We start from the raw sequence: 27,816 nt of genomic DNA on the forward strand, positions 1-27,816 counted from the left end.
GTCTGTCGAGGTTCGTCTCTGTCCACAGCCGCCATCGATCATCAGACAGCGAGCCAGTAGCGGTTTGTGTTTATTGTACTGACCGTATGCCGGCGGCACGAGCATCCACACGCCGCCGGCAGCTCCAACGGAGCCGGTCACAGGAATAGACTATCCGAACGGAGCACACGGATACGCAGGGACCGCCGCAACGAGGACAGACACGCTGGCAGACAACCGATCAGGCGTCAGGGCGGGCCCTTAAACTGAACCTATCTGTCCTACGCGTCACAGACACAGACACAGCACAGCAACGACTTTACAGTAACGGAGTTTTAACCTCGAAATTGTCCAAATCCTCCGATGAAAGCCTTATATCAACAAGTAAATCGCAACATGAAACTTCCAGGCAATGCAGATTCGATTCAACGAAACATCTGCCAGCATCTATCGACCATCGCCGTAACTCCTATGTATGTACAGCACAAACATTACAAAAGAGCCTATTGTACAATCACATGCAGAGAGAACCACCGGAACCACGGTCTCTATCTCTCGCCCTCCTTGTACGGAACTAACAGCACTAACGCACCGGCCATCTCGGCACCAACAATGGCCCGGCTGGGGCCAAGGCGTGACCGAGGGGCCGGTATGATACAGCGACTTGCATTGACGCTCTGTCTTCCAGCTTACAATAGCCAATCAGTAGTACAGCGCTCGTCTGTGCTGGTATCGTCAGCCAGGGGCGGGGTGGGGCAGGCCTGGAGAGGGGAAGAGGATGGGAGTGGGAGGAGAGAGGATCAGGGGAGGCTAGCCAGAGCCAGAAGATTGCGTGTGGTAAGCCGCTGCGGAGGGATGATATGGAACAGCGCAGAACTGAACAAGGTGCGCCCGAAACGAATTACAAGCTTCAAAGTGCGTCCGAAAGTGTCTATCTAAACTGCAACTCCATAAACTTCACCACGAGGACATGGTTTTCATTCTTGACTACTTTGCAACGACCGATCTGTTTTCTGCACTTCCGACCAACACAAATCCGGATTTAGTGAAACAAGAGAAAAGAAGAAAACACTAGATTACTACCTACTACCGACCAGCGCCTCGCTCACGTTCCTACGCCCTGTTAACCCTGCGCACCAGCAGTCCCTCTCCCGTTTCATCGTCTCCCCCGGTACATCGTTAGCTCTCTAGTCTCTGTATCGTACCAAGGCGGTGGAATCTCCCTGACACACACTTGCACTAACAGCACAGACCGTCAGACATCCTGTCCTCGCCATTTACAGTGGCTAATGAGTCGCGTAGACACCTCAAGCTCAGGATCTCTATCATCGACCCCTTTCCTCTCTCTCCCGAGACCACCCGCCTCTGCCCCCACCACTTCCCACCGCGGGGGCCATATTCTAGCTGGCTATACCACCCGCCCGTCGAGCACCGTACAACTCTACTGGGTGACGACACACCAACCTTCGCTCCTTCTGAACATACCATCACTACGCACTGTCCCTGTTTCCTGTAGACTTCCAGCCATCACTACCGAACATCACACCATCGTTATAACGTCACCAGTGACGTGACGTCACACCGCAGCCGTGACGTCACCAGCCGGGGGTCAGAAGTCCACGGGGTCGGAGGCGGGGCCGGCGTCTCCCGACCCGCCCGGCTGAGACGACGGACCCACGTACAGCTCGCCAAAGCGGCTCATATACTTGCGCACGTAGTAGCGAGCTTTGTGCTTGACCGGATCGCTTGGAACGAGGTCTTCGACGCGCTTCACGCTTCGCAGTTCCTTTACTAGCACGTGGTGCGTCAGCTGCCGGGGAGAAAGGGTCATGTCATGGGGTGAGTAAGGGGTCAGGGGCTCTGCATTGGGTGGGGCCAGCGGTTAGATAAGGGTAGCGAATGTCATAAATCGGCATCTTATTTGCAAGCCGCAACACAAAGATGAGTTTGGTGAGAAAAAAAAAACAACATAGAGCAGGGCTCAACAAAGAACAATGTAGATGTTCTTGTGTAATGAGAAACTTGAGTAACCTTTTGTAATGGAAAACTGGAGTTGAATATCATTCAATGGAACATGATTTAGACCAAACAAATAATTAAAGCTATAAAAAGGCGGCATGATAAGGAAGAACTGGAGACGCTTCCGGAAAGACTGTACGCTTGAAATGGTTATCGAGACTTCCCCGAAGCACAAAGAGGGTCGTTTTACGCCCAGTGACGCGCAGCTACCAGCTTTATGGCATGATCAAATAGCGCGTAAAACAACGGGTGCTACCCATCCGTGAGAGTGGCCGTAATTCAGCCCCAATCAACTTCCAGCCGGCGGGCAGGCTGCCAATCGTAAAATGGTCACAGAATGGACTAACTACAACGCATCACTTCAAATGAGGACCGGCACGTACAGTGTTCTACCAATCATCTCAACACGCTCAGCAGGCAACTAACTACTAGAAAAGAAACGGGAAGACTGTCACACAAAGACTGGCCAAGACAAAGAAGTGACATGGAATATGAACTGAAGGTGTGATAGAGGAACATTGGGAACCAGCTGACAACACCATTCATAGGTTAGGGCTGATGGATAAGGGACGAATGGTCAACCTTCGCCAGATCACCCAGCAACATGTTTAATGGTGTGGAATGCGGATAGCCTCCTAGAAGTGCAGCGTCTATACGGATCAAATACGGGTGAATCGTTGGGATTGTTGGAAAGGGTGTCTGTGAACCGGAAGGTGACATACGTGGAAGTGACACACCATATGGCAAAACGTGCCGGTCGGCTTAGCCATGCTATGGGGATTTCACGGTGAAATGTCCGCCTATAAGGATCGTGAGGATAGCCGCAAATAACTATACAAAAACAAGCCACCAGCCCATTCTGAGACCCCCGCGGGACCATTCCCACGTTAGGAGAAAAGAAAACTAAGAAGCTTTATTTGTTACTTAGCGTTAGCGTTCGTCGACGAAACAAAGCCTCATGGCAGAGCTGATGCTTCAAAGCAATCCACCGCCCAGGCAAGGTGTTTACTCAAACTGAGTACCATTAAATTCGCGACAGAAACCCAACGTAACCGCAACATGCTACTGGCACTACCACCTCCTCAAGACATGATTTGACTTAGCACGGCGAAAGAGCACTCAATCATAGCACGGCTTACTAAATAAGCACTTTGGTTTTTCAAAGTGCTTGGAATGCAAGGTCATTTAATCTAACACACTTCCATGAAACCCTCCACGCTGGACCCTTACCCCGGGTTCAACACGCACCTTTTTGGCGAGCAGTTTGAAGTCCTCTGTGGATGTGATGCGGCCCTGCTTGCAGGTCGGCCTGCGGAAGCCGTTGAGCACGGAGACGACGACAGCCGACATGTGCACCAGGAACCTGTCCTTAATCTGCAACACCGGGCTTATGTCCTTTGTCTGTGGAGCACGCGTCGGCCGTTCACATCCCACGCGGCGGGCACGGATACACGGTCCCGGACCAGACGACCGGTTAGAGTCGCTCGACTTAGGTGACTGTATTACACTAAGTACAGGGTAAACCCAACAGTCACCATCACCGTCTAAATACTAACCTCAGGATATTGTTACCCTCACACAAAATAAGAAAAGTGGACAAGCTTCTATAGCAAAACTGAAACATCCCGACCCCGAAGAAGTGTACACAAGGACGACGGCTTTGGTGCCGTCCAAACCATGCCTGTCGCCTCAGACATGACTGAAATATTGACTTTACTCGAGCGGTAATGCCCTAATCCCGCCATAAATTATCAAAACGACAACAGTGCTGATAGGAAGATAGGACCTCAGCGCGGACTCCCGTGCCCAGTGCTTCGTAGAGCGCTGCCCGGCCTGCCCAATATGTCACGCCTGCCATAAATATGATTGTGGCTGATCCCTTAACGGCACTCCGTTGTTGAACGAAAGACTGATAGCGGTTCGCTGATAGCTACTGGCTAGTGGCATGCCGGTGTTGGACAATGCTTTTTCTGTACGTTTACCGGGGATTCACAAACAAATATCCTGTTACAGACGAAAGATCAATAAGCTGGCGATACGGGCCCGATAAAGTTCACACACAAGTAGCAAGGTGGATTTCCGCTTACAAAGCACACACCACATGAATTTGTCAAACGTCAATGTAGCATGAAACGTAGAGACAAACCAAGTCGAGCAGTGCTAACTCGGGTATCAAACAATACAATATCACAAAATTTGAAGAAATACATCAAATTTGGTACAAATTTAGCGACTTCCTGTACATGAGTAGTTATGCTCTACCTGATAATGTACAGGGTGTCTCAAAAGTTCGTTCACAGGTACCAGCCATGCTTTTTTGTCAATAATTCTGAATCAACAAGAAATTAACAGTCGAAATTTTGCATGGGCATTGGTGACAACCTTCCTCAAGCAGCCTCATTGTTTTCAAGTGCATTCGACCCTTCATGAGCTCACAAAAAGGGTTCACCTCTGACCATGGGTCAGGCACGAAAATGTAGGTTGCAAAGTCGGGTATGTTGTGAAACTCTCTGTTTCAGGAGTAATGGGAATGGTTAAGTCGGAAATGACACATGGCTAAGTGTCGGCGAGGATGGGTGCAACATGATGATCATCTCATAAAAACGGTGGCTAAAATTTTTGAAGGACGAAACCATGCGAGACTAACGGCGTTTTGAACGACCCTCGCACAACAGCAGACTCGTGTTCCGGAAAGCAGCTGAAAATGCGGTCATAACTATTGAAAACTGGCAAGAAGGTCACAGACAGAGGTTACCCATTTTCAAGAAGTGCAGGTCATCGTAAAATAAAGACAAATTATAATTTAAAATTGTTTATAATATCTATAACGCTAATTTTTGGGGACAATAACACAAAAATCGTCAATGCCAAGGACACCTGACCCTCCAAAAGTATCAGTTATTGTAAAATTTTATCTAGCGAAGTTTCAAGAGGCAGATCTGCAGCGAATAATTTTCTTTTAAACACAAAATCCCGATAAAACCACACGATGGACAGGTTTGGGCCGTTTACAAAGCAGAACATCTCCCGAGGAAAACACTCCGCAACCGAGCGAAGGTCTTGGCATGGGGAATGACGAGCGCTTGGAATTTGCAAAATTTGCACAATGTGTCTGAGAAACAGACGTCCGACACATTCTGCTACCATATGATGCGAAAAATTTACTCCTGGTACTTTCCGTTTGTTCAGGACTGGGGTCGTTTTGAAAAGGAAAATGGCGCTTGGGATGTCGGCGCCAGTCATTCATGAAGGAGTTAGCGCCAGAGAATGCCTACAAAATACTCAAGAATGGTGTCGATGCAAGCTGTCGGCTTTCAGGGAAAATCAGATGTTGCCGGGGAGCTAGTCAAAACTAAATCCGACGCAGAAACTGCAGGGGATTCCCCTGCAAGAGCTTGAAAGCTGGTAACCTTTTATCAGCCTCCGGCAGCTGACGGAGCAACAAAAATAGGTATGGGAAAATATTTTTGGAGATACAGCAAAGGGGTTGGTTTCCAACCTTCTTAATCAGTTGTCAAAGCATACATATTTGTCTAGTGTACACACAGACACCAAACCCTTATACTTTTGGCCGGTTCTTATATGCTTTATTGGCATGGGAAATGTGTGAACGAACTTTTGAGACACCCTGTAAGGACTAAGGATGAGAAAGGTCACCAATTATTGGACAAATTGAGTTATATTCCCTCGCACTTACACGCACACACTACCAGCAACCCACCACCATGCCCACTCCTCTCCCTGCCTTTAGCCCGTCCCCCGTACCTTTTTGGCCGTCTCTGAGCTGGTGTCCGCCGCGGCGGAGGTAGGTTTCGGTTTGACCGACGCCGGACCCGCGGAGCCCGCCGAGGGTTCAACGGAGGACGAGGAACTTCTCTTGGGATCCAGCTTCCGCCGCTTGGCCAGCACCGCCGCCTCCGCCTCGGCTTCGGCTCGCCGCCGCTCCCGGGCTCTGAGAGGAGTCAGATGGGCGTCATATGGGGGTCAGATGGGGATCGGACATGGTCAAAAGGGTCAGGGACGGGTAAGACGAGGATCAGAGACTAAGAAGAGCAAGAGAGCGGCCAGGTAAAAGTCAGATAGGAATTAAGGAGGTTTTGGCTAGGAGTCTAACAGGGGAAGGAGAAGTCAGATAAGGGCAGGCAGGTCAAACGGATCAGAACTGAGAAAGACGGGCTTGTCCGGAATAAATAATACACGGGTAGCACATAGTTACGGCGGGAGCAGATAGGCGTTTATCCCGCTCAGAAGCGAGATCACGAGGGACGAGAGGCGCTTGCTAGACAGGAATGAATAATACACGGGTAGCACATAGTTACGGCGGGAACAGATAGGGGTTTATCAGGCTCAGAAGCGAGATCACGAGGGACGAGAGGTGCGTGAAACCTACCGCAGCTAAGAGGACGATTTTTAGCAGTGCGGCTGACCATTGCAACATGAGTAATAATTTACAATGTCCACTCAACGTTAGTCTCATAATCAGAACATTATCATAGTGCATCAATGACTGAAGTGGAGGCTAGCCAATAACCACGATAGCGTCACGGTAAATTAATAAAGGCGCGGTGCTAATACTGATAAGCTGAATGTAACCGAACGATAGCATCATAGATTGTCGGGGAACACCTGAAATAAGTTGCAGCTTGCTTGTCAAATAATCAAGCCCTCTTTAATTTGTCACACAACCTTCAGAAATTATTATCAAACCATTCTCTTCCCCCATCAACGTCCTGAGTTATACCCCACTCCCCAACGCCAGACATACGTCCCCTGACCCCACGCGGTAACTCACGCCTGTTCCTGTTGCTGCAGTAGCGCCTCCTCCTTCGCCTTGAACCTCTTGATGGCCTCCTCGCGGATGTGTCGCGCCTCGTCACCGGGCGCCCGGTCGCCGATAGTGCTCTCCTGCTGGTGTCGCCGGTGCTTCCTCAGCAGACGCTCACACTCGCGGTCTCGGCGCCGCTCGCGCCGCGCGTCGGCGCGCCGCTGTCGTCGCTCTCGACGCTCGCGACGACGCGACTCGGAGCGGCTCGACTCCGGTGGAGGCTGGGGGTGGGGCAGGCGGGTTAGAGGGAGAGCTGACTTAGGGAGACTGCAAATGACGAGAAACGTGGAACGTCACTGATTTTCCTGTCGATAGACTTGAAAGAAAAACGAAGTAACATATGTACAGAAATCAGATCATGAAATTCGCTAACAGATGGTTCTACATGTTTTCTTTTGAGACCATAATAATATTGATTCTAATTTCTATCCTATCCTGATGTAGATATCTATACTCACACTGGGCGGTTTGTCCAGCAGCGGATCCGCCGTCCTGCTGCTGTGGCGACGACTCAGGCGGCGTAGCAGCCTCTCTGCGGCCGTTACGTCGGGGATCTCCCCCTCCTCTAACTCGTCTTCAGGTGCCGTCAGTCGCGGCGGCGGAGGCGCCTCGGGTAACACAGGGCTGGGAGTGCGCGGCTGGGCCGGACGCTCCTGGACAGAACGGCGACGGGGTTAGTGAGTGGGGGCTGGGTAAAATGGACGAATGCAAATAAATCCCATCAAAGAAAATGAATTTTACAAAGTGAAAGCCAATGCCGACTAGCCAAAGTTCAACGCTAATCTCGAGGCCACAGGGATCTTTGTCAATAGAAACACAAAGGACAGACAGGTAACCAATGACGTAACCCACTGACACTATTAGGCTACTTCACTAAACTGAACGTAACTATTAATACTCGACGTAACCTCAGTCCGCACCGTCACTCCACTCGCCTCTAGAACACGTCCTTACCTTGCCCGCACTGCCGCCACTCCCAGAGCTGAGTCGCCTCTTCCGCCGGACGGCCGACGGACTCGCATGACCCCCGTGACTGGACTCTGAGTCGGAGCTGGATTCTGAGCTGGAGCTGGACGAGCTGCTCTCGGAGCTGGACTCGGAGCTGGACTGGTTGGTGGGGCTGTAGCTGGGCCCGCCGACCGGCTCCGGGTCGGCTACTGTGGAGTCCGGGTAGGCGGGCGGGTCCCAGCGAGTCTCCAGCGTCACCTGAAGACGTAGTCAGCGCAGGTCAGCAATGGGCGGAGGCGGCGGAGGCGGGGCGACTAAGCATGTCTGGCTAACTCAGGTCAGGATACGGCGTCCGGAAAGAGACTCAGGAAACAGACCCTGAATTATTTCAGACAGGCTCACCCAGAAAGGTTTTCACCTGAGTAGTCCAAACCAATGCTGCTAAATCGAGAATCATTCTAGCAGTAACAGCCAAATTCGCCATCTCCAGTAACAGCCAAGTTCGCCATCTCAATAACATGCCCAAAGCCAGTCGCGGAACTCTCTTCCATTTCTAGATCGGTCTAGAACACGTGTAGGCTCAGCAAACCCCGCCCAGCCACGTCCACCTCTCACACCCACCTGATGATAGTAGTACACCTTTCCCGTATCATCGGTCGCCATTCTCCACTTGGGCGGCAGTCGGACCGAGCCCTCTGCCTCCGGCTCAGGCGGCGGCGGTGGCCGGGCCGGTTCGCGGGGAAGGGGCGGCTGCTGAGGCGGCGGTGAGCGCGGCCGGGCGGTCTCCTCCGGCAGGGGAATACTGGCCACGCTGTCGGCCGGCCCCAGCCCGGAGCGGGTGGTAGTAGAGGTAGAGGTGAGACTGGGGTCCGGCACGAACCTAAGGGAGCAGTGATGGGTGGGAGTGAGAATATGCAGAATAAAGTAATGTCCAGCTAGCTGACCACCTAAATATACCAACAACGAACAAAAAGGGAGTTCTTGTCGAGGGACTTAAGAACGTAAGATACAATTCGAATAGGTCACCACTCACCACAATCACACATAAAAAGAAGTGTTGGTACTGACTTCCCAGATCACACACGGAATTCAAAGCCATATTATGCTTAAACCCACAACATACAGAAGTAGTACCAATCATCATCCAGTAAAACCCGCCATAACACCTACCCCTCAGCTAACAACTAACAACTAACCCATACGTCCCCCACACTCACCTGCCAGTGACCTGAGCCCTCAGCAGGTCCATCAGACCCATCTGTGGTAACTGATCGGCCATCACGCGCTGCGGCTGCTGCGGGGGCGGGGACGGCGGCCGACGCTGGGGAGGGGACGGCGGACGGTTCCCGGCGGGAGGGGACGGCGGGCGGGTCTCCGCGGGAGGGGAGGGAGGCCGAGCCTCCGCGGGAGGGGAGGGCGGCCGAGCGGTGGTCGGTGGGGGTGCAGATGTAGACTGCCGGCCCTGCGCCACCCGCGCGAGGTACTGCTGGGCCTGCTGGAGATCGACCGCCGCCATACTCTGCGGGGAGAAGAAGATGGAAGGTGAGGTTAGACATGCAAAACAATTATTGAAAAGGAAGACAGTGAACTACTCACAGGCACACAAGAAAGATAGCATTGACTCCCCTATGCTATCGTAAAACTAAAGAAGCAGACGATATACATGAATTTGAATATGAACTTGTCTTGTATGCTCTCAAGACAAATTCATATTAAACAGATGCTCCGTGATAATGAGTAATGCTGACAGATAGAATCTTATCAAAGACTGAAAATTTAAGGTGACTGGACTATTTCGACATCTAAATTGACAGCAAACAGCAGCGGCTTTAAAAAGGCCAGATAACAGCACAACCTTCTCACCACCTTCAAACGCCACACCATTCCGTCGGCGACTGACCTGGAATACGGCCAGGTGATGAGGTAGGGCTGCCATGAGGGCCGGGTCGGCGCCAGAGGCCGCCACCAGAGGCACGGCCGGGTCACCGGGGGTGTACGGCTGCCACGCGCCCGCCGACGGCTCCCAGTAGTACCTGAGGGGTGAGTGATGTGATCGGAGAACAACACTACGCTATGTGCAACAAGTAATAGCGATCCGAGATCATGACGGCACTGCCAGAGTAAACGCAAAGTAAGAAGGCACTTGAGCAAGAGTTACGAGCTACATTGAGTTACATTAAATCGCTAGACCAGACTATATCCTGCGACACGACAAAGCCACATAACACACATTGCCCCACCAACCACCAGAATCGGCCCACCTGGTGCCTCTCTCTAGTCTAGATCAACCACCTCTGGAGTACAAGCCCGCCTCTCTTAGACCAAACACCTTTGAAGGAATACCCGCCCAGATCAGCCACACCTTCCCCTCCTAAGAACGACTACCACACTCTCGGGCCTCTGTAAACTAGCTGCCACTACATCCCCGAGTCCCGAATCCCCACTCACTGGAAGCTGGCGTCGAAGATGGGCGTCAGGTAGGGATCCAGGCCGAGCATGGTACAGCGCTGCTCGTGGCCGCTCCAGAGCTCCTCCTGCTGCTGTCGCTGTACCCTCTCCGGCTCCGGCTCCGGCTCCGGCTCCGGCTCCGGCTCCGGCACCGGCTCCGTCACCGCGGGAGCCGCGGGTGCGGGGTCGCCCTGGAGCCGGCGGCGCTCCTGCTCTCGTCTCTGCCGCTCCTGCTCCTCCTCCTGTTGGACCTCCAGAGTGAACAGCTTGCGCCGCTCCTCCTTGGTCAGGCGGCTGTCGGAGGGCGGAGGGCGATCGTCAAGATAGGCGGCGGAGCACGATGGGTTACAACTTACAACTGTGGGTAAAAGGAGCAAAATGGCATCAGAATATGCAATGAACTAAGTGGTTGAGAAACTAAATGCGAATAACAGGATTACGGACACCATGACGAATTTTCCGGTAAAAACTGTTGAAAAACATCTTTAGATTAAAAATGATAGCAAAATGAGCAAAAAACATACCTTACAAGCAAACCATAGACACGCACCGCACCTTCTACCCTGTTGCTTTACGTTCTAAAATTAGAGGTGACGTACCTATAAACCATCGCTCGACCGATAACACCACCGTTTCATAGAGCTACAACCCTAAGAATCAGCCGTATCTCACCTATCGCTGAAGGCGCGGTACTTTTTGGTGCGCCGCTCCACGGGTTCTGGCGACTCCCTGGAGCGTTTTCTGCGCTCCGGCGAGCAGCCGTAGCCGCGCTTGGCGTACTGGGAGCTGGCCCGCGTCTGCTGCTCCAGGTACGTCTGGTAACCACGGTCTGGCAACACAGCGGTGACGTCACGTGTGAGTGGAAGATGGGAGGCGATCGTGGATTTGAGGCACTTAACTTGGATTATAAGGCAGGTTGAACAGCACCGTGGCGATGACATGGAGTTGTAAGAGAGCCGCATTTATTGTGAAAAACTCACCTTGCCAATGACAACGGTAAACACGTTTCAAACATCTTCTTCAGATATCTAGATACACATTACACAATTATACCTACTCATCAAAATTTGACCATACATGGAGTCGGCACCCACTCACCGGCCTCCTGTTCGTGCTCCCGCATCCGCTGAAGCCGCTCCTTTTTCGGGATGCGGAAGACGTTCTTCAGGGTGGACCACGAGGTCAGCAGCTCCTTGGCCAGCTCAGAGATCTGAAAGAGGATGGGAACGGGTAGAGTAGAGGAACGGCGATGTAGGCAAAGAATATGGCACAACGAAACTCAATAGTCAGTGCCACTGGTTTATGCGAAAAGTGACGTGACCAATTCAACAGAACAAATTCGTACAATGCATGCAAATTATTGAACCAAGGAAAGAAATTCGTACGTATTTGAATGTTTGTGAAGCTGCAATGGACAACAAAACGATATTGATTAAATCGACACACCAGTCGCTGGCCGATTTTTTTTTGGAGTGATACCACATACAACCATTTCAATTTCAAAATCACTTTCCACCCAACCAATCCCAAGCCCAGCAAATAACCCCCATCCAACCTACCTCCGCGGCCTCCTTGTCGCCGATCGGTCCAGCCTCGGGCGGCGTGTGGTCACTCGGCGGGTCCGTATCCGGCGTGGTGGGGGTGCTCGGTCGACTGGCCTGTGCCCATCGCTCCACGGCGGCCAGTACACGCGACTCGCGCACCGCTGTACGGTCGGGAATCGGCAGCACCGAGAGAGTTCGCAGGATCTGCCCGGCGGAGACGTACATGTTATTGGCTCGAAATGGGAAGCAACTGTGAAACAAAGATGCAAATTACAGCAAATGATGTAGGCACAAGATGGATACAGGTTGGCATACTTGATAGGACATCATGGTCGATGACAGAGTGATAAATGTTTGGTAAATAAAAATTGAGACATAAGCCAGAATACCTATATTGTGAAAGTACAGTCTTCAAACGTAAGTGGCATCCTCTAAGTAGGATCTTAACTCGTATTACCATCAGCAGCTATAAGGCATTGTTCGACGTCTGGTTTAGTATCTCAATTGTCTTCATGAGGCTGTGCCATTGATAACATGCATATCCCATCCCTCCTTACCTCCTTCCTGAGACTGTGCGTGTCCGAGTCGGGCTGTGAGTCGCCGTTGGTGGACGGACCGCATGCCATCCAGGTCCACATCAGACGCAGCCCGTGGTAGTCCAGAAACAGGCGTCTGTGGGAACACGGGACGAGCGTTAGACTGGCAAGCTAAGACAGACAGTACTCAGTAGCAATATCAGAACAAGGCGCCGGCCGTGGTAGTCCAGAGCCAGGCGTCTGTGGGGCATACGAATAGAGCGTTAGACTGGTGAACTGAAACATACTGTAGCAGAAGCAGAACAAGACGGAGGCCGTGGTAGTCCAGAAACAGACGACTGGTGGGGTCAACGGGGTATATGTTAGATGAGGTAATGCAAATAAAATTTGGAACGGAAATTTGCAATCATGGGAGAACAATCGATAGACCGGGGGAAACGTTCAAGCTGAAAATATGAAACAAGTGCGAACTACCATATTGTATGCCCCGACAAATCGCAGCAAACCTGAATTCTCCCGACGCAAGCAGCTTTAGGCCAGTCTCGCTGCCCGCAGCACCCATGGCAAGGCCAGGCCTTGCCATTTGTCCCTCAAATCTGATTCCAAACCCCTTTCAGCCACCCATCTATCCCTTAAAAAAAAACCTTCCCCTCCTACCTGCACGGCTGGTCGGCAGCCCTCAGCAGCTGTAGCAGCGTACACCGGTCGGCGTCGCTCTCGGCCCGCACCATCAAACGGGACAGCTGTAGTGTGTGCTGGCGGGACTTGAGGCCGGACGCCGCCAGACGGGAGATCTCCACACCCAGCTGTAGGCACAGACAGGGAGAGGTTCAGGAGAACGCCATGACGCCAGAAAAACGAGAACCGTATGTCAGTAGATGAGAATGAAGCCTTTGGTCGAAGGTGATGAATATGACTGTTTTTTTTTAAGGTACAATACTTTTTTTCAAACATTTATTGACAAACCATACAAATATGACACAAGTAAATAATAATCGAGGGCTCTCAAGCCCAACAAGGACAGTCTCTGTCATGGCTTCTGACACGAAACAGCCGGTTTCCCGTCTATGCTAACGAGCGCTCCAGGTTGAGACGTTTAAACCCGCAAACACCTGATATGCACCGACACAATAGGGCTTTCAAAACCCCCACAACGTGCGAGTAATATTTGGCGAGCTGTACACGCTGGCATACAGTGTTGGCAATATACACAAATCGGACGCCACATTTCAACTGCATTTTGACTGGGCGGCGGCCGAATTATAAAAATATAGCTCGCCACCACCACGTGATGTGGTGTGGCCCGCCTGGCCAAGCCGCCCCGGTGTCCTTTCATGGACTAAAGAAACGCGGCGGGCTATCAGCCACCGCCCGCGCCGCCCGGCGAGGGGTATCGCGGGCGGCGCCCCCTATCCACCGGCCGGACGTGCGAGCCGTCGACTTGTAGGGCCGGCGCCCCGCACGCCCGGCCGGCCGACCGGCCCCAGTCAAAGAGGCCGGTCCCGGGTTGGCCCGGATGGGTCTTGGGAGCGGTGGCTGATTTTTTATTTTTTAAACAAACTAATCAACACAAAAAAAAAAACGAAAAAGAAAGAAAGAGGGACTCGTCTGGTGCGTCAGCGGCGCAGGCGGCGGCGGCCGCCGCAACGAGGGAAACCCCGGCGGCGACGGCGGCGGCCGGCCACAGCAGTGCACCAGCGCTCGCTGACCGCTACCCGCCCCCGCACCGGCGCCGGGGCACGCGGGCGCGCCTCCGCAGCGGACCGGCTCGCAGCATCGCGGTGACACAGGATGGGACTGAATGATGAGGCTGGGAGAAGGGTAAGGATGATCGTAATCTCTTTTTGTTCGTGAATTGTCTATGTTCTTAGTTTGATATTGTGATTGAAGAAATGCTGGTGTGTATTTGCCCAGTACTTGGTAACTTTAATTGTTTACTAAATGCTGTACGTTTCCCCATTTCTTGTTGAATTTGTGTGTTGTGTTGGATAACCTAGCTGTGTATAATTCAATTTCAGCCTCCCATCGAAGTTTGTTTTTTAGAGAAGCTATGCTAGGGTGTGTCTCGTTATAACCTGCTTCGTATATTACCATTTTTGCTAGAGTTATGATTATTATTTCTATATCGCTAAGGTTTTCAAGGAAAAACCATGACGCTAGGTTTCCCAGATTTATTGCTAATGGCCTACCAAAAGCTGTTTTAATGGATGACACATACGACTGAGTTATCGGGCATTGCCAGTACATATGCAATATTTTTTTTCGAACTTTTTTTAACCTAGCTTTTATACACAGCTTTTTCAAACTGTTAAATTGCTTTAAAAACTTAAGAGAAAAGTTGCATTATATTGGCAGTACAAAGAAGTTAACGCGTGAATCTGTGCATCTCCGAGCAAAGCATGCATGCTCATGCCTGGCAGATTGCTGTTACTACAGAATCACTCATCACAGAACAAACTAGGCTATCACCCACCCAATCCCTGAAACCCCTTTCCTCATCCACCCTCTCCGAAGCACCCACCTCTCTGCGCGCCGCGTCTTTCCTCATGACCCGCGCACGATCGGCCTTCCTCGCCGCTCCTGCGCGCGCTCCGGACTCCTCCTCCTCGCCATCATCCTCCTCCTCACTCTCTGGAGTCTGTTCGTCCGGTTTTCGGCCGATCCAGCCGCGGCACTGCGCCGAGCCGCAGAAACAGCGTTGCGCCTTCCGGCCGTACCTATGGATAGCGGTGGGAGGGATGTTAGGGTGGAGATGGGTGGAGAGGTGAGGGGGGGGGGGGAGATATCAGTGAGGTGGACTCAAAGATGCAGTCTGCATGAAGAGCACTTGGACAAAGGTAAACTTTGATTGTGATTTCCAAGAGAACAGCAGAAGGGTTAAAACATGCGTAAAACAAGAGAAAAAAAGTGAAAATAAAATAGGAAAATACGGGAAGATGTTCTGTGTGTGCAACACAGTAGGAATATATGCGTATCGAGCTCGTGCAATGCACCAACAAGGAGCAAAGCCATGACCTAAGTAACAGCTGTGAAAGCATAACCTGACCTGCGCAGTTGGTAGTCGAATGTGATCTCCTCTCCGGCTGCCACGGGCCGCTGAGTGAAGAAGCCGATACGGATCTCACCGTTCACCGTCCACTGAAAGGCAATCACACGTGTTACAGCCAGGGCCCAGGTTAGAGGCAAAGGGGTGCGGCGAGCGCAGTGAAGACGGCCATTTTGAAACAGTCGCGGTAATACAAAACCTGCAATCGATATGTCTTACTTGACGTATTTGCCATACCACTTTGTGAATAAACGGCTCTTTTACAAGTCCACTGATTCTTATAGACAAGCTTGCACATGTAACATTTGGCTCCCTGCAAAAATGATAAGCCTGTGTAGGTAAAAAAAAAAAACATTTCACGCTGAGCCTTCTATGCCCCGCAAATCTGACCACCCACCTCTCTATAATTACTCAACACAATGCTGGTAAAGCGACACCCACCTTCTGCGTTTCCGAGTTGGGCTCGCAGCTGTGGTTGATGAAGCGCGAGTCGTTGCCCTTCTCTGTGGCGTCCACAATGGTGTCGCCGCGCAGCGCCATGAAGTACTGGTGGTTGTACTTGAGACGGGCGTACTCGGAGCGGCGGCGACGGAACTCACGCATGTCCAGCACCTGAGCGAGGGGAAGGGGAGCGAGTGCGTATCAGTGAACGAGCGTTGGTGATGAAGCTTGCGTTTTTTTTTTTTTTTTTTGTCTTTACGATTTGATGCGAACAATATACGGAATTAGTAGAATACCTACAGCTAACAAAGTGTAAGCCACAAACTGTAGCGAAATCTCAAGTGGCAAAGTTATACAAACAGATACTTGAGACTGCTTTCAGATAATCCACTGGTCAATATTTTAGCTCAAGCTAAGCCCATCAGGCATAAAAGACGGAATGAAGGACACAAAAAAATATCCGTCACACTAACATCATTCACAGACAATCCTCTTTCCTCCCTGGACCTGAACTCACCTCTCCGACATACTCGTAGATGAAGGCGCCGGCTGGCAGGTCCTGCAGTGCCCGCAGACCGTACCCTTTGAGGTCAGTACGGAACACCTCGGTACGACAGTAGCGGCGCCGGGTGAATCTCTTGTTGCCGCACCGGTCGCCCATCGGACACCGCGAACCGCTAAAAAGAGCGGCGGAGAAGGTCAGGAAAGATACATTTTCAGCAGGTGATATAAGTGTCTTCAGTGCGAGACGACACAAGCACACGCAAGCCGACCGAGCCATGACCCATTGACCATGCAACTTTGAGAGAATGAGAGGATTATCAGTGAATAAATAAGTCAGAGGTGAAATACAGACAAGCATAAACATTCAGTCTACTTAGGTGATCTTTCTTTTTCAACCTACGCTCTTGCCATCACAGCCTAGCTCGACAACCTAAACCAAACCTTCCCCAAGATAGCTTTCCACCCCGCCTCCCTCCTTCCCACCCCCTGCCCATCTCACTCACCACTCGATCATGAGCAGCCGATTGAGACAGTCGGCGCCGCAGCCCCGCTCTCCCCGCTCCAGCTCCTCTGGGGTGAGGCTGCAGTCGCACACCATGCGACGCGTCTCCTTCTGCTGTTTGGTCTCGCGAGGCTTGGGCGCCAGCCAGATGTTGTCCGTGATCACCTGTGGAGGTTGGTCAGACGGGACGGGGACGGGATGAAAACGCGGTGATTTGGCCTCTTACGCTCCTCACAGCGCTTTATGTGTGTTTTGATTGATACCAAACCGACAATGAGTAAAGTACTGACAAGTCTGCAAATACTAGGTACGAAAGGAGTAACACAGATACAGCAAAGTTTATGTTTTAAGAAAACTAACAGGCAAAGAAGAAAAGCATCGACTTTATGAACGCTACACCAAACCCAACCCCAAGCCATCCTCCGTCAATATCTCACCTGATAGTTGCGGAGTTTCTCGCCGATTTTCGCCGCATGGATGCGGCTGTTGGCGAACTTCTGGTTCAGCACCTTGGCCAGCGTGCTCATCCCCGCCTCGGCCGCTGATTTCTTCCTCTCAGGACTTGTTACATAGCCGGGCCGCTTCTTTACGTCGGCAGCCTTCTCCGCTGGTCGCTGGTCACCGCGGGTCTCGTCAGGCTTTGTCTGCGCCGGACTGCTTGAGTCCGCAGAGTCCCTGGCGGCGGACTCCTGTACCGGCGCCGCTGGACTCGGGCTGCTGGTATCAGTTGATGCCGGCGGCTCCAGTGCTGCGCTCTTACCGTCAGCGTCTGAATCACCTATTGAATGAGTCTGTGATTCGTCGGGCGGCACGGAGTCCGGATGTGAATCCCGGCACTCTTTGTCATCCGATTTTAGCGTGTCGGAGGCAGTCACACCGTCATTAGCAGTCTTCTCTGAAGCTTCGACATCGTCAGGTTTGGGTTCAGAAACAACAGGTTCTAGCTTCTTCTCGTCGTTCTCTGATTCAACAACCACCGTCGCCGATTCGTCTTGCCCCGGACGTTCCTTCGTCTCTGACTTCGCAGCTGCTGCAGTCGATTCCACGGCCTCAATCTTAGCATCATTGTCCGCGTCCTCCGTATCTGACTTCGCCACAGACTCTGCGTCTGGCTCCGCATCTGGCTTCGGCATCGCTTCGCCATCAGGCTCAGATATCTGCGAGTCAGCCTCCTCCTCCTTGGTTTCTGTCGGCTCGTTCGGCGCCGTTTTCTGACTCTCAGGCAGAGTTTCAATCAGCGTTGCTCCTTGCGAGTCGTCTGACTTCAAGGGAAGGGTGGCATCAGCATCAGCGGATGGTGGGCTACTTAGGCTCGGATCTCCAGTCACTGGGGAGGGAGGCACCGAAATCTCTGGCAAAGTCTCGGCAGCCATCGAGTCGAGATCCATCATTGTCTGTGATGGATCGTACGCGGACTGGGAGTCGTCCTTCGCCGCAGGGTAGACTGGGGATTTCCCCTCCTCATTGCCTTCCTGGCTCTCGTCTGTCGCCGCCGTGGGGTGTTCCGGATCGTACGTGGATTGGGAAAGCTTGTCCTCCGTGAGCAGATCTGGACCACTAGAAGCAACAGAGTCTTCATTTGCCAAAGGCGCCTTCACAGGTTCTTTCTCCTCCTGCGTAATGGGTTGTTCACCAAACGCAGAAGCGTCGAACGGGTGTTCGGAGTTCGATTCCAGTTCAGCTTCAACGGCCGCTGACACTGCCCTCTTGTGCTCTGCTTCAGAGTCGCTATCGTACTGGACCGACTCGAACCGGTGTTCGCGGCAGTCTGCGTCGAACCGGACATCAGACCCCTTCTTAGGCTGCTCGTTGGACTCAACAGCTAGCTCGCGACACGACTCTTTTTCCAAGTTATCGTTCAGATCTGAGCCCCTTCTTGTCGATCTGCTTACACCAAGCGATTTCTCCGGCACGGCGTCTCCTTCATCCGAATCCTCTCTGTGAAAGGAGATCTTGTCCGCGAAGCTCAAAGCTGACGGCTCGATTGGTTCCTTCTTCGATTTTTCCTCATGATCGGCAGCATCATGCTTAGGCACCTCTCCTGGAAGAGGGATATCGGCCAGGTCTATATCCATCACACATTGTTCCTGCCGGGGACTCTGGAAGTTCTCCTGCTTATCGGGCACTGGGCTTTTCGCAGGAACTCCCACATCTTCAGCGGCGACAGGCTCGGGTGGCGGAATATTGGATGTTGCATCTTCAACTGATTTTTCAGGCACAGATTCATCTGCTTCAGAGTCCAACGGATCCGTACTTCTTTCCCTGGTACATGGTTCAAGAGCTGATTCATCATCAGAAGGCTCCCTCTCCTGCCGCACAGTATCCGGCGAACGCCTTTCTTGCTCGCGGAGAGGACTATCGGGACTGGACTCGTCGCTCTGCCCTTTCTCTGGCACACGGTCTTTTGATATCGAGACTTCCTCATCATCGACATCCTTCACGGCTTCGTTCCTCGCAGGCTTATCGACAGCATCCTCGCTAGGCTCCCCTGGTAGCTCAGGCACTGCCTTCCCGGAAACTTCATGTTCGGCTTCAACCACGTCAGCATCTGGCTCATCGACCTTCGGCAAGGGCATGTCATCAACAGGCTCTGCGTCGACTGGGAGCGCCGCCGCCACCTTACCAGTCTGTTCGTTAGAAACTTCCGGCTCACCCACGAACATCTTTGAATCAAACGAAGTTGTGGGAACATCCTCAGAGACCTCAATTTCTTTCGCTGGAGTGACTTCTGTCTTGTCCTTCGGGCGGCTCTCGGAGACCGGTTTGAGTCCATCGCTGACAGAAGTCCAGCCGAGAAACGGACCTTCTTCGTCATCCGAGGAGATGGACGGATCGGCGCCCACGCCGCTAGGGCCGGCGATGGCTAGTGGCTCGTTGGAAGGCGCCCCTCGGAAGGACACGGGTGGAGTTGACGGTCCAGCAGACAGTTCGAACTGCGGTGACTGACGTTCGGCCTCCTTACACTGTGTGGGAGCCGCCAGCTGGTTGAGGTCGAATGAAAAAGACACACGACCGTCTGGTTCGACTGACACCGTCTCCAAACGACCTCCTCGAGCTCCGCCAACCGTTGACGAGGACGAGGCCGTCGCTGTGTCCGGCGGCTGGCAGGCAGCGACACGACGACGGGAGCGGCGCGGCGCGCGCTGCCGACGACTCCTCTCAGCAGAGAACTCATCACCACCCGAGTACCCATCACTGCGCGTCGGTGAGTCCTCCTCTGCACCGGCATCGACGGCGACAGGGGCGGCGGAGGGGACCGACGAAACGCAGCCCGAGTCGTCGTTATCATTGGTATCCCGGAACGGCATCGACGGGAAGCTGCAGGCGTTATCATCGGCGTCCGGCGGAGGGACACCGATCAGCGGCGGGCTGCGGGAGTCGGCTGACGCCGCGGGGCTGCTGACGTCGGAGCCAGACCGCAGCGGCGGGCTGGGCGAGACGGGGACTTCCACCGCTAGCGGCGAGATGCGCGACACGGCGCCGTCCGTTCCCGCCACCGGCGGCTCTACTGGAACAGGACTGGGCGGCTGTGGCTGACTGCGTGTCGAGCGGCGAGTTTCTTTCACCTCGGACGTCTGAGGCTTGCTTTCTCGAGTTTTTGGTGATGGCTGGGCGTGGGCACCCTTTGAGCGAGATCGGGTGGATCGTGGTGGGGTTTTCCTCTCCTGAGTGGACCCTACAACAGGTAATTCGGGAGAGCTCTTGTCAGAGGCAGCGGGAGGGAAAGACTGTGGGTCTGGAGATGAATTAGAAGCGACATTCTTACGGGTAGAAGGAGTATCAGTAACCTTTTGATCCTTGTCGGAGCTCTTCGCCGTGTCACTGCTTTTAACACTAACCAATTTCGTATCTTGTTCCTTGCATTTGTCCTCAGCATTCGAGCTGCGTTTCGCAACTCTTGGATTTCCTCGGCTAGTCCGTCTGGTAACTCTGGGCTTCAAAGCACTTCCCTCGCCCTGCTCAGTCTTGGTATCCCTCCTCGTCTTCTTCGGAGTTGGCAGCCTCTCTTTTGCCTTCTCATCGACATACTTCTTCTCAGCGCTACGGCTCGCGTCTGATGGACTTTTCATCTTCACAATACCGTCTCCGCTGGAGAATGACAGTCCAGCTGTCGCTACGAGCGCTTCCACTCGATCCAGAAACCGACTCAACATCGGAGACACTTCGCTAACGGTGCAGCTGGCCTCAAACCCGGTGAAAGGGCCATCTGCGTCGCATGAGTCCTCCGTAGGTGGCGGAGCGGCGGCGGCCCGGGTGGCACGGCCGGTCGCCCTCCGCCTTCCTGCGCCACGTCTCTGATTCGAGCCGGAAGCGGCGGCCAGGACACAACGTCGAGAGCTCGAGCGCCGAGCTGGCGGGGTCACGACTTTGGGTTTGGCAGAAGCAGCGACGCTTACGCCGTCGCCCGCGGGGCCTGAGGGAGGAGATGACCCAGTGGGCTGATTCTCACTGGACTTTACTTGAGCGGTGCTGGTGGCCATCTTTTCAGTATCGTGTTTGGAGTCGCATTTGGCAGTTGCTGCCTGCACAGTCGAACCCTTGAGGTCGTCAGATATTTTCCCACCATCCCTGTTCTGGGTGGAATCCGCAGAGCCACCATCTTTGACACCGACGGAAGATGTTCCCGGTTCATTTCTAGACGGTTCCTCTGAGAAAGTAACTCGTTGTGGAGCATCTTTTCGGGGCTCTTTCTCGTCGCGACCAGACTGATCTTGGCGAGATGCTGAAGGTTCTTTACCACGGTCATCATCTTTGCGTGACTCTTCTTTTCGCCTGTCTCCTGAATGATCTTTAGAAGAATGCCGCCGGTCTGAGCTACTTTTAGATAAATCTCGTCGGTCATGTCTTTCAGAACTGCCCTTGGAAGAGTGTCGTCGGTGGTCGTGTCTCGATCGATCCCTGGATGAATCTCGCCGATCTTTCCTATCAGAGCTGCTCTTCGATGAATCCCTTCGCTCATCTCGCCGAGACCCGTGTCTGTCTCTGTGCCCGGAACTGTGCCTAGACGAGCTATGGTGGTGATCTCTGTGCCTCGAACGATCTTTTGACGAGCCATGCCTGTCCTTGTGCCTTGATCTTTCCTTGGAAGATTCACGTCGGTCCTTATGTCTGGATCTATCTCTGGATGAATCACGATGCCTGTGTCGGGAGCTATCCTTGGATGACTCGTGGCGGTCCTTGTGCTTTGAGCTATCTCGTGACGATTCTTTGCGGTCTTTAGATCTCGAACTTTCTTCCCGGTCTCTATGCCTTGAACTATCCTTTGAAGAATCTCCTCTATCTTTGTGCCTCGAGCTATCTTTGGACGACTCCTTGGGCACTGCGTTTTCCGATCCAGCTTTGGGTGATTCTCCGCGACTGGTATGCTTTGAGGCAACTTCAGATGATTCAGTCCTTTTCTTGTGCCCCTCACTGTCATTGGATGGTTCTTCTCGTTTTGAAGTTTCCTTGGACGACTTTTCACGATCTTCATGTTTTGAGCTACTGGACAATTCTTTGTGATCTCTGTGTCCCGAGCTGTCCTTGGAGGTTTCCTTACGACCGGTATGACTAGAGGCATCTTTTGGCGTATCTGAGCTATGTCGCGACTGATCTCGCGATGACCTGCGGTCTTCGTGACTTGACCTTGCTTTAGACTGTGACGAATCTCTACGCTTCGATTCCTCCTTAGAAGCATTACGATCTTCTTCTCGCCTGGGCTTATCACTGGAAACTTTGTGCGACTCCTTTGGACATGATTGCCCTGTTGATTTCGCCATCCGTTCATCCGGCTTAGAGGTACGCTCTGACGATTTGCTGTCCTGAGAAGAACGGGCCTCATTTCCGCTATCACTGGCTACAGTTTTCTTTTGTTTTTCACTGGAAGTACCTTCTTTGGGCATAGGCAACTTTCCAACTTTAGAATCGACTTCTGAATCCTTGGTGGGCTTATTTTGAGCATTCTCAATAGACTTCAGTCGAATGGAACCCTCCTTGGGCCCACCATTGGATTTTTCATCGATGACATTTAATTTCGAAGCATCACTGACTCCGTGGCCACTCTTGCTGGTTTCGCGCGATTTTCTTCGTGCTTCTTTTTTAGAGCCTTCCTCTAACTGTACGCTGCTTTTCGTCCCACATCCATTCGTCGATTTCTGAGTAGACTTCGGCGATCGATCTTGATCTGATTGTTCGTGGCACTTGGCTGTTCCTTCTTTGGCCCCCTTTCCCACACCATCGCCACTTCCTCCATCCTGTCCAGGATTGCTATCGCCAGCACAGGACACTTGTACAGCCTCACTGCTTTTGCTGGTTTGGCGAGTGGCATTAGGCTGGGTTTTAGAACTATCCGTCTCGGTAACGCGATGTTGTCTCACATCAGGCAGGCTGCTAGTCTGCACGTCTACCTGCGAGTTCTTCTGACTACCATCACCAGCCATTCGCATTAGCACTACTGTGGGGCTTTTGTCAGGATCAGGAGTAGTGACAGACTTCTGCGTCTCTTTAGCACCGTCCCCAGAGCCACCATTGGAAGAGACATCGTCAGGCAGGCTGAGTCGAGCGCTGCGGCGGGCACGGGGTCCGGGCGAGTCCACCTTCGGACCGCGCTTGGGAGTCGCGGCTGGCGAGGGAGGCGGCTGCACTGGGGACTCGGAGACGGCTGCTGGCGGCGGCGGCGACTTCAGGTCCCTGGCGGCGGCGGCTGCCGCGGCGGGTGCGGTGGAGGCGTCGGCTCCTCCTGCCGCCGCCACTCGCTGGCTGGCCCGACGGGGTCGGCTTGGCGTCGTCTCCGAGGTCGTGGCATCGGCCGCAGTTGCCTGCTCCCGCTTCCTTACCATTACTTCTTATTGGCTGAAAAAGAGATCAGTGTCAATGTGAATGGTGTGCTTGGATAAAATAACAAGCTTGGACCGACATGTCTACATTTTAAAATAACATCTAAAACAACACATGAGAACAAAATCATATTGCATTTTTTGACATAGTGTAGCCCTGAACCTAAAAAAAAGCAAAGGCAGATGTAGGTTACACATGTTTTATTCATGCCTCTGCAGGGCCCCAAAATTAAGTTTCGTCTTGGGTGTCAAAGGGAAAATTACCCTCCAAAAAGAGGGGGAGAGTGGAAAACTGTTGATTCGATTAGATTAAAAAAGAGTGAGAAACGACAAAAAGCATGCATTTTATTCTAGGATTTAGAATGGTTGATGCTAAACCGGGCAACCACACCACTGCTCTTACTTATAGGTAAAAAATCTAGGTTTCCTTGGTTAGGACTTGAGAGTGGAATTTTTTTTTCCTAAAAATTGGTGGTGAGAGTGGAAAATGAATTTCATTTGGATGTCGTTTCCCACCCAACTCGACAAATTTTGGGACATTGTGCCTCTGAATAATCTGTGGCCTGTGCCATTGATAGAGGTTAAGTACCTATGCCTACCATTAATTAAGTATTACGAGCTAACTATCACGTTATTGTAAGCTCCGAGAATAGGCAGCCAGAATAATTGATTCAGACTTTGGACGCCCCTAGACTGTAGGTTGAATAATATTAATAAACATGTAAATCCCAAGCACTTCATTTCATTTGTAGGCTGCATCTACATTTCATTGTATCAGCAACTTCCATTTCCAAAATTTGTCAATGAAATATGGTCCTGACGAGAAGATCGGGTCATCTGTCTATCATAGACCTCCTAGATAACACTTGCCACTATTTAACTAGGCAAAAAATTATAGGCGGCGGAACGGGGAGGGCACCGGGCACCGTCCCCCCCTTCGATTTTGGCATTTTTACAATAGCCCTATTCCGCCGCTACTGTGAAAAATCACAGCACATGTCTAAATGGCAGGATAAAAATATACCCACATCATTCCACAGCAAGAAAAGAATTAAGATAGATGCTTCTGTGTTGAAATGCGTAAAGATGTGTCTAGTTGAAGTTGCGATCACACTGAAAAGTGAATAATGAATTTTTAGGATAAAACGCACATTATTCGCGCAGTTAACCCGCGCCCAACTGGGGTCTGTGTATAACACGCCCCACTGGGGGGGGGGGTGGGGGGGTGGAAGCTATTCATAGCCCCCTCCTAACTCCGAATTCCGAAACTACTGGGCCGATCGTCAAAATTCAAACGGCATCTGATAGCCCCGGGAAAACTGTCGAACGAAACCTCATTTCATTGACCTCGAGGTCACCGATGACGTCACAGGTCATCTCAAAGTAAAAATTATCGATATTTGGCTTGTTCACTTTTTGGGCTCTGGCTACTGTCTTACAAGTCAGATCAGGCTGATTTTTTGTTTACACACTCGTGAACAGATGCTTTAGACACCCTGAGGGTACGAAACTTGTACTTTGATTTTCAGGTCAGGGTCAGCTGTCAGGTCAGCATAGGTCACGGAAATCTTATGTCATAAGTCGGTCACGTGACACATGTCTTATGTTTCATTTAGGCCAACGATTTCGAATTAGGTGTCGCCTGTGTCATTTGAGGCCATTTTCATCTGAATATAGCTGAGGTCAGGTCACGTTCAGGTAAAAAAGGTCAACTTTCAAAGATGAAATTTTTCAGCAAACAAAAACACGTCTATCGGATGCAGTTTGAGCTCAGGAACACGATGGTGCTATTTATTTTTGTGTACGATGTCAAATTCGTACAGAAAAAAATGATTTAAAAAATTAAAATTGTGAAAGTTTTGTTATACTGCGTATAACTTGGTCATTTTTTATGATATCTGGCTAAAACTTGCTAGAGTAAGTCATAAGCATGTGTTCTATCATATATATTCTGGTTTTTCGAAAGTGCAAAAATTTTTGAAAACAAGATAAAAATACAAATTTTGAATTTTAATATACAATATAATTTTCGAAATTTTCAAAATTTTGAAAATTCGAGTGAGCAGTTTGATAGCGCAGTTCATTCTGAGTCGAAATCGAAATCGGCCCGAAAGTCGAAATCGGCCCCGAACATGACGTCACTCTGACGTCATTTCCGGCCGACCTATGATAGATACGAAGTTCAAATTTTGACACAAGGTGTCAAATTGATGCAGCCGAAGGTACTGAAAGTTTGGCGGCGATACGTCAAGGGGTTTAGAAGTTATTGCAGAAAAACAGAAGGGAGGCTATGAATAGCCCCCCCCCCCCCCCCAGTGGGGCTCGGGTTAAAAAGTAACTAAGAAAACATTTAAGATAAGAAGTTAAGCGACTTATGTAAGAAAGTTATTATTCATGTAACAAACACATGTATACCAGCGGCCCAGCCCAGCATGCACTGCACATTTACTAACATGAAATAATGAAAACATAGCCTGATCTTTTCCTCAGCATTAGTCAAAGTGATTTCTCTGAAGGTAAATAATAAATATGGCTGTGATGTTATGTGCAGAAAGGCGTAAATTGATATTTCCTCACACAGCAACTGTGCACAAATACCCAATGGTGTCATACTTAACAATGACACTGATCAATCCCCACACACTGCCCCAGATAATCTTACATGAGATTCTTTGAAGGTTACTGTAAGGTCACTGAAGGTCATACACTGTGAAGGTATTTAAGCAGCTTTTCATAAGTAAATAATTGTGGCCTTGTAGAGCACAACTTTCAAATACCATGATGCACTTCAAAGTGCCTTTGGCTCTATTCTCCTTGTCTGGTACACATTTCCAGCCTATTTAGCACAGGTGCCTGTTTGACTGTTGGCACAGGTACATTTATAAGCTACACCAGCCTTTAGCTACCAAAGTCATATTCATAGAGTCAGATAAGAAACACCACCAATAAGCTTTCTTATTTATAAGGGAAAAACAAAGGCATGCTGATGAAATACACTAACTGAACAAAGGCTGTTCGGCTACATAGTCAAAATGAAATATGCTGCAGCACGCATGTGCAGTGAAGGCTAGGTCCCCAGAGGGTTGTTCACGGGCCCTGTGTGCGGTCGGACCGCACACAGCCTCGAAGCTCCGCCCACTTCGTCCCTACGTCAGCCTTCCGTCACCGCACACAGTGATCGCTGTGGCCGGTCGGGACTGGCCACAGCGGACCGTCCACCGCACGCAGCCGTGACGTCAGAACCGCCTACCCATCCCCTACCCCCACGACTGCTGGACGCACCGCACGCAGCAGTGTGCGGTGCCCGTGAACACCCCTCTGGTAAACCCTCCCACACCACTGCGTCATCACCTATGTGATGTCACCTACTGAAGCATACTTCTTTTTCCGGCAGCAGGAAATTTGGTGCTGCACGATACAAAAGTGGTGCGGATTCAAGATTACCGTCCAATATTTCTTCTTGTAAGCGATTTGTATGCTGTATCTAGGTAGGTAGCATTATCACTCTTTTCAGTGGCACTATTAGCCACATTTGAATGCAATTGAACGGCTACTTTAGGGACAATCACCAGTCCAACCACGCAATGGTTCCCTGCGGGTGGCATCAGAATAAGTTGCAGCGACGCTCGACCAATGCGTAGCAACGGAGAGTGGGCGCAGCCAAGCCGCTGATGACACACACAGCAGACCTATGCTGCAGGAACCCAAACAGCCCTCAGCTCTACGTTTTTTAGTGCCAGCCACTGAATGCTCATGAACAGCGTCCATAGTCAATGGACGCTGTTCATATCACTATCTCAATCTGAGTACCTTACCTAATGTATTGGAAAAACAGCAATTCATGCCAGCCTAATAACAACAAGTAGGTACCTACCAAACAAGTATCCAAATGAGGTGGTGACATCCAGAAATAACAAAAAACAAAATAGGCGATTGCCGATTACGAATTTGGAATCATCACAATCAGGAGGATCTGACCTTAAAACCAAGGCTATATCTTAAAACCAACCTGACGCGTGGGAAGAGTAGAATCAATCGTTACGATTCATCTTAAATCCGAAACATCAATCGCTGACTTGAACTGCTAGGAAAAATAATAAGCAATTAATTATAACATCCGAATTCCAAATCTTCAAGCGCGCCTGAAAACACCAAGAAATTTCGGCGCCATGCTGTGGTGAGGGATTTTAGTACAATACCTGCGCATTT

The 27,816-nt window shown here is 51.3% G+C and overlaps 1 protein-coding gene across 2 annotated transcripts; it reads right to left on the reverse strand.

Annotated features, from left to right (window-relative positions):
• Positions 1–54: 54 nt before the first annotated feature.
• Positions 55–27,804, reverse strand: LOC122377848 (probable histone-lysine N-methyltransferase CG1716). Of its 2 annotated transcripts, none has more exons than XM_043358348.1 (22): positions 27,617–27,804; positions 17,230–23,623; positions 16,794–16,957; positions 16,304–16,463; positions 15,787–15,957; positions 15,346–15,437; positions 14,821–15,016; positions 12,957–13,105; positions 12,321–12,435; positions 11,779–11,967; positions 11,318–11,429; positions 10,892–11,048; positions 10,220–10,513; positions 9,672–9,804; positions 8,989–9,290; positions 8,393–8,651; positions 7,778–8,029; positions 7,282–7,476; positions 6,791–7,044; positions 5,764–5,950; positions 3,247–3,372; positions 55–1,789 (listed from the first exon to the last, which is right to left on the reverse strand). In XM_043358348.1, exons 2-22 carry the CDS (start codon positions 23,608–23,610, stop codon positions 1,589–1,591), a joined length of 10,089 nt encoding a protein of 3,362 aa, XP_043214283.1. In that variant the 5' UTR covers positions 23,611–23,623; positions 27,617–27,804; the 3' UTR covers positions 55–1,588. The 2 variants fall into 2 exon arrangements, with proteins under 2 accessions (XP_043214283.1, XP_043214282.1); XM_043358347.1 differs by having other exon boundaries at positions 3,247–3,399.
• Between the last annotated feature and the right edge of the window lie 12 nt (positions 27,805–27,816).

The sequence above is a fragment of the Amphibalanus amphitrite genome, unplaced genomic scaffold (genome assembly GCF_019059575.1).
Source record: "Amphibalanus amphitrite isolate SeventyFive unplaced genomic scaffold, NRLGWU_Aamphi_draft 000051F_arrow, whole genome shotgun sequence".
Taxonomy (NCBI): domain Eukaryota; kingdom Metazoa; phylum Arthropoda; class Thecostraca; order Balanomorpha; family Balanidae; genus Amphibalanus; species Amphibalanus amphitrite.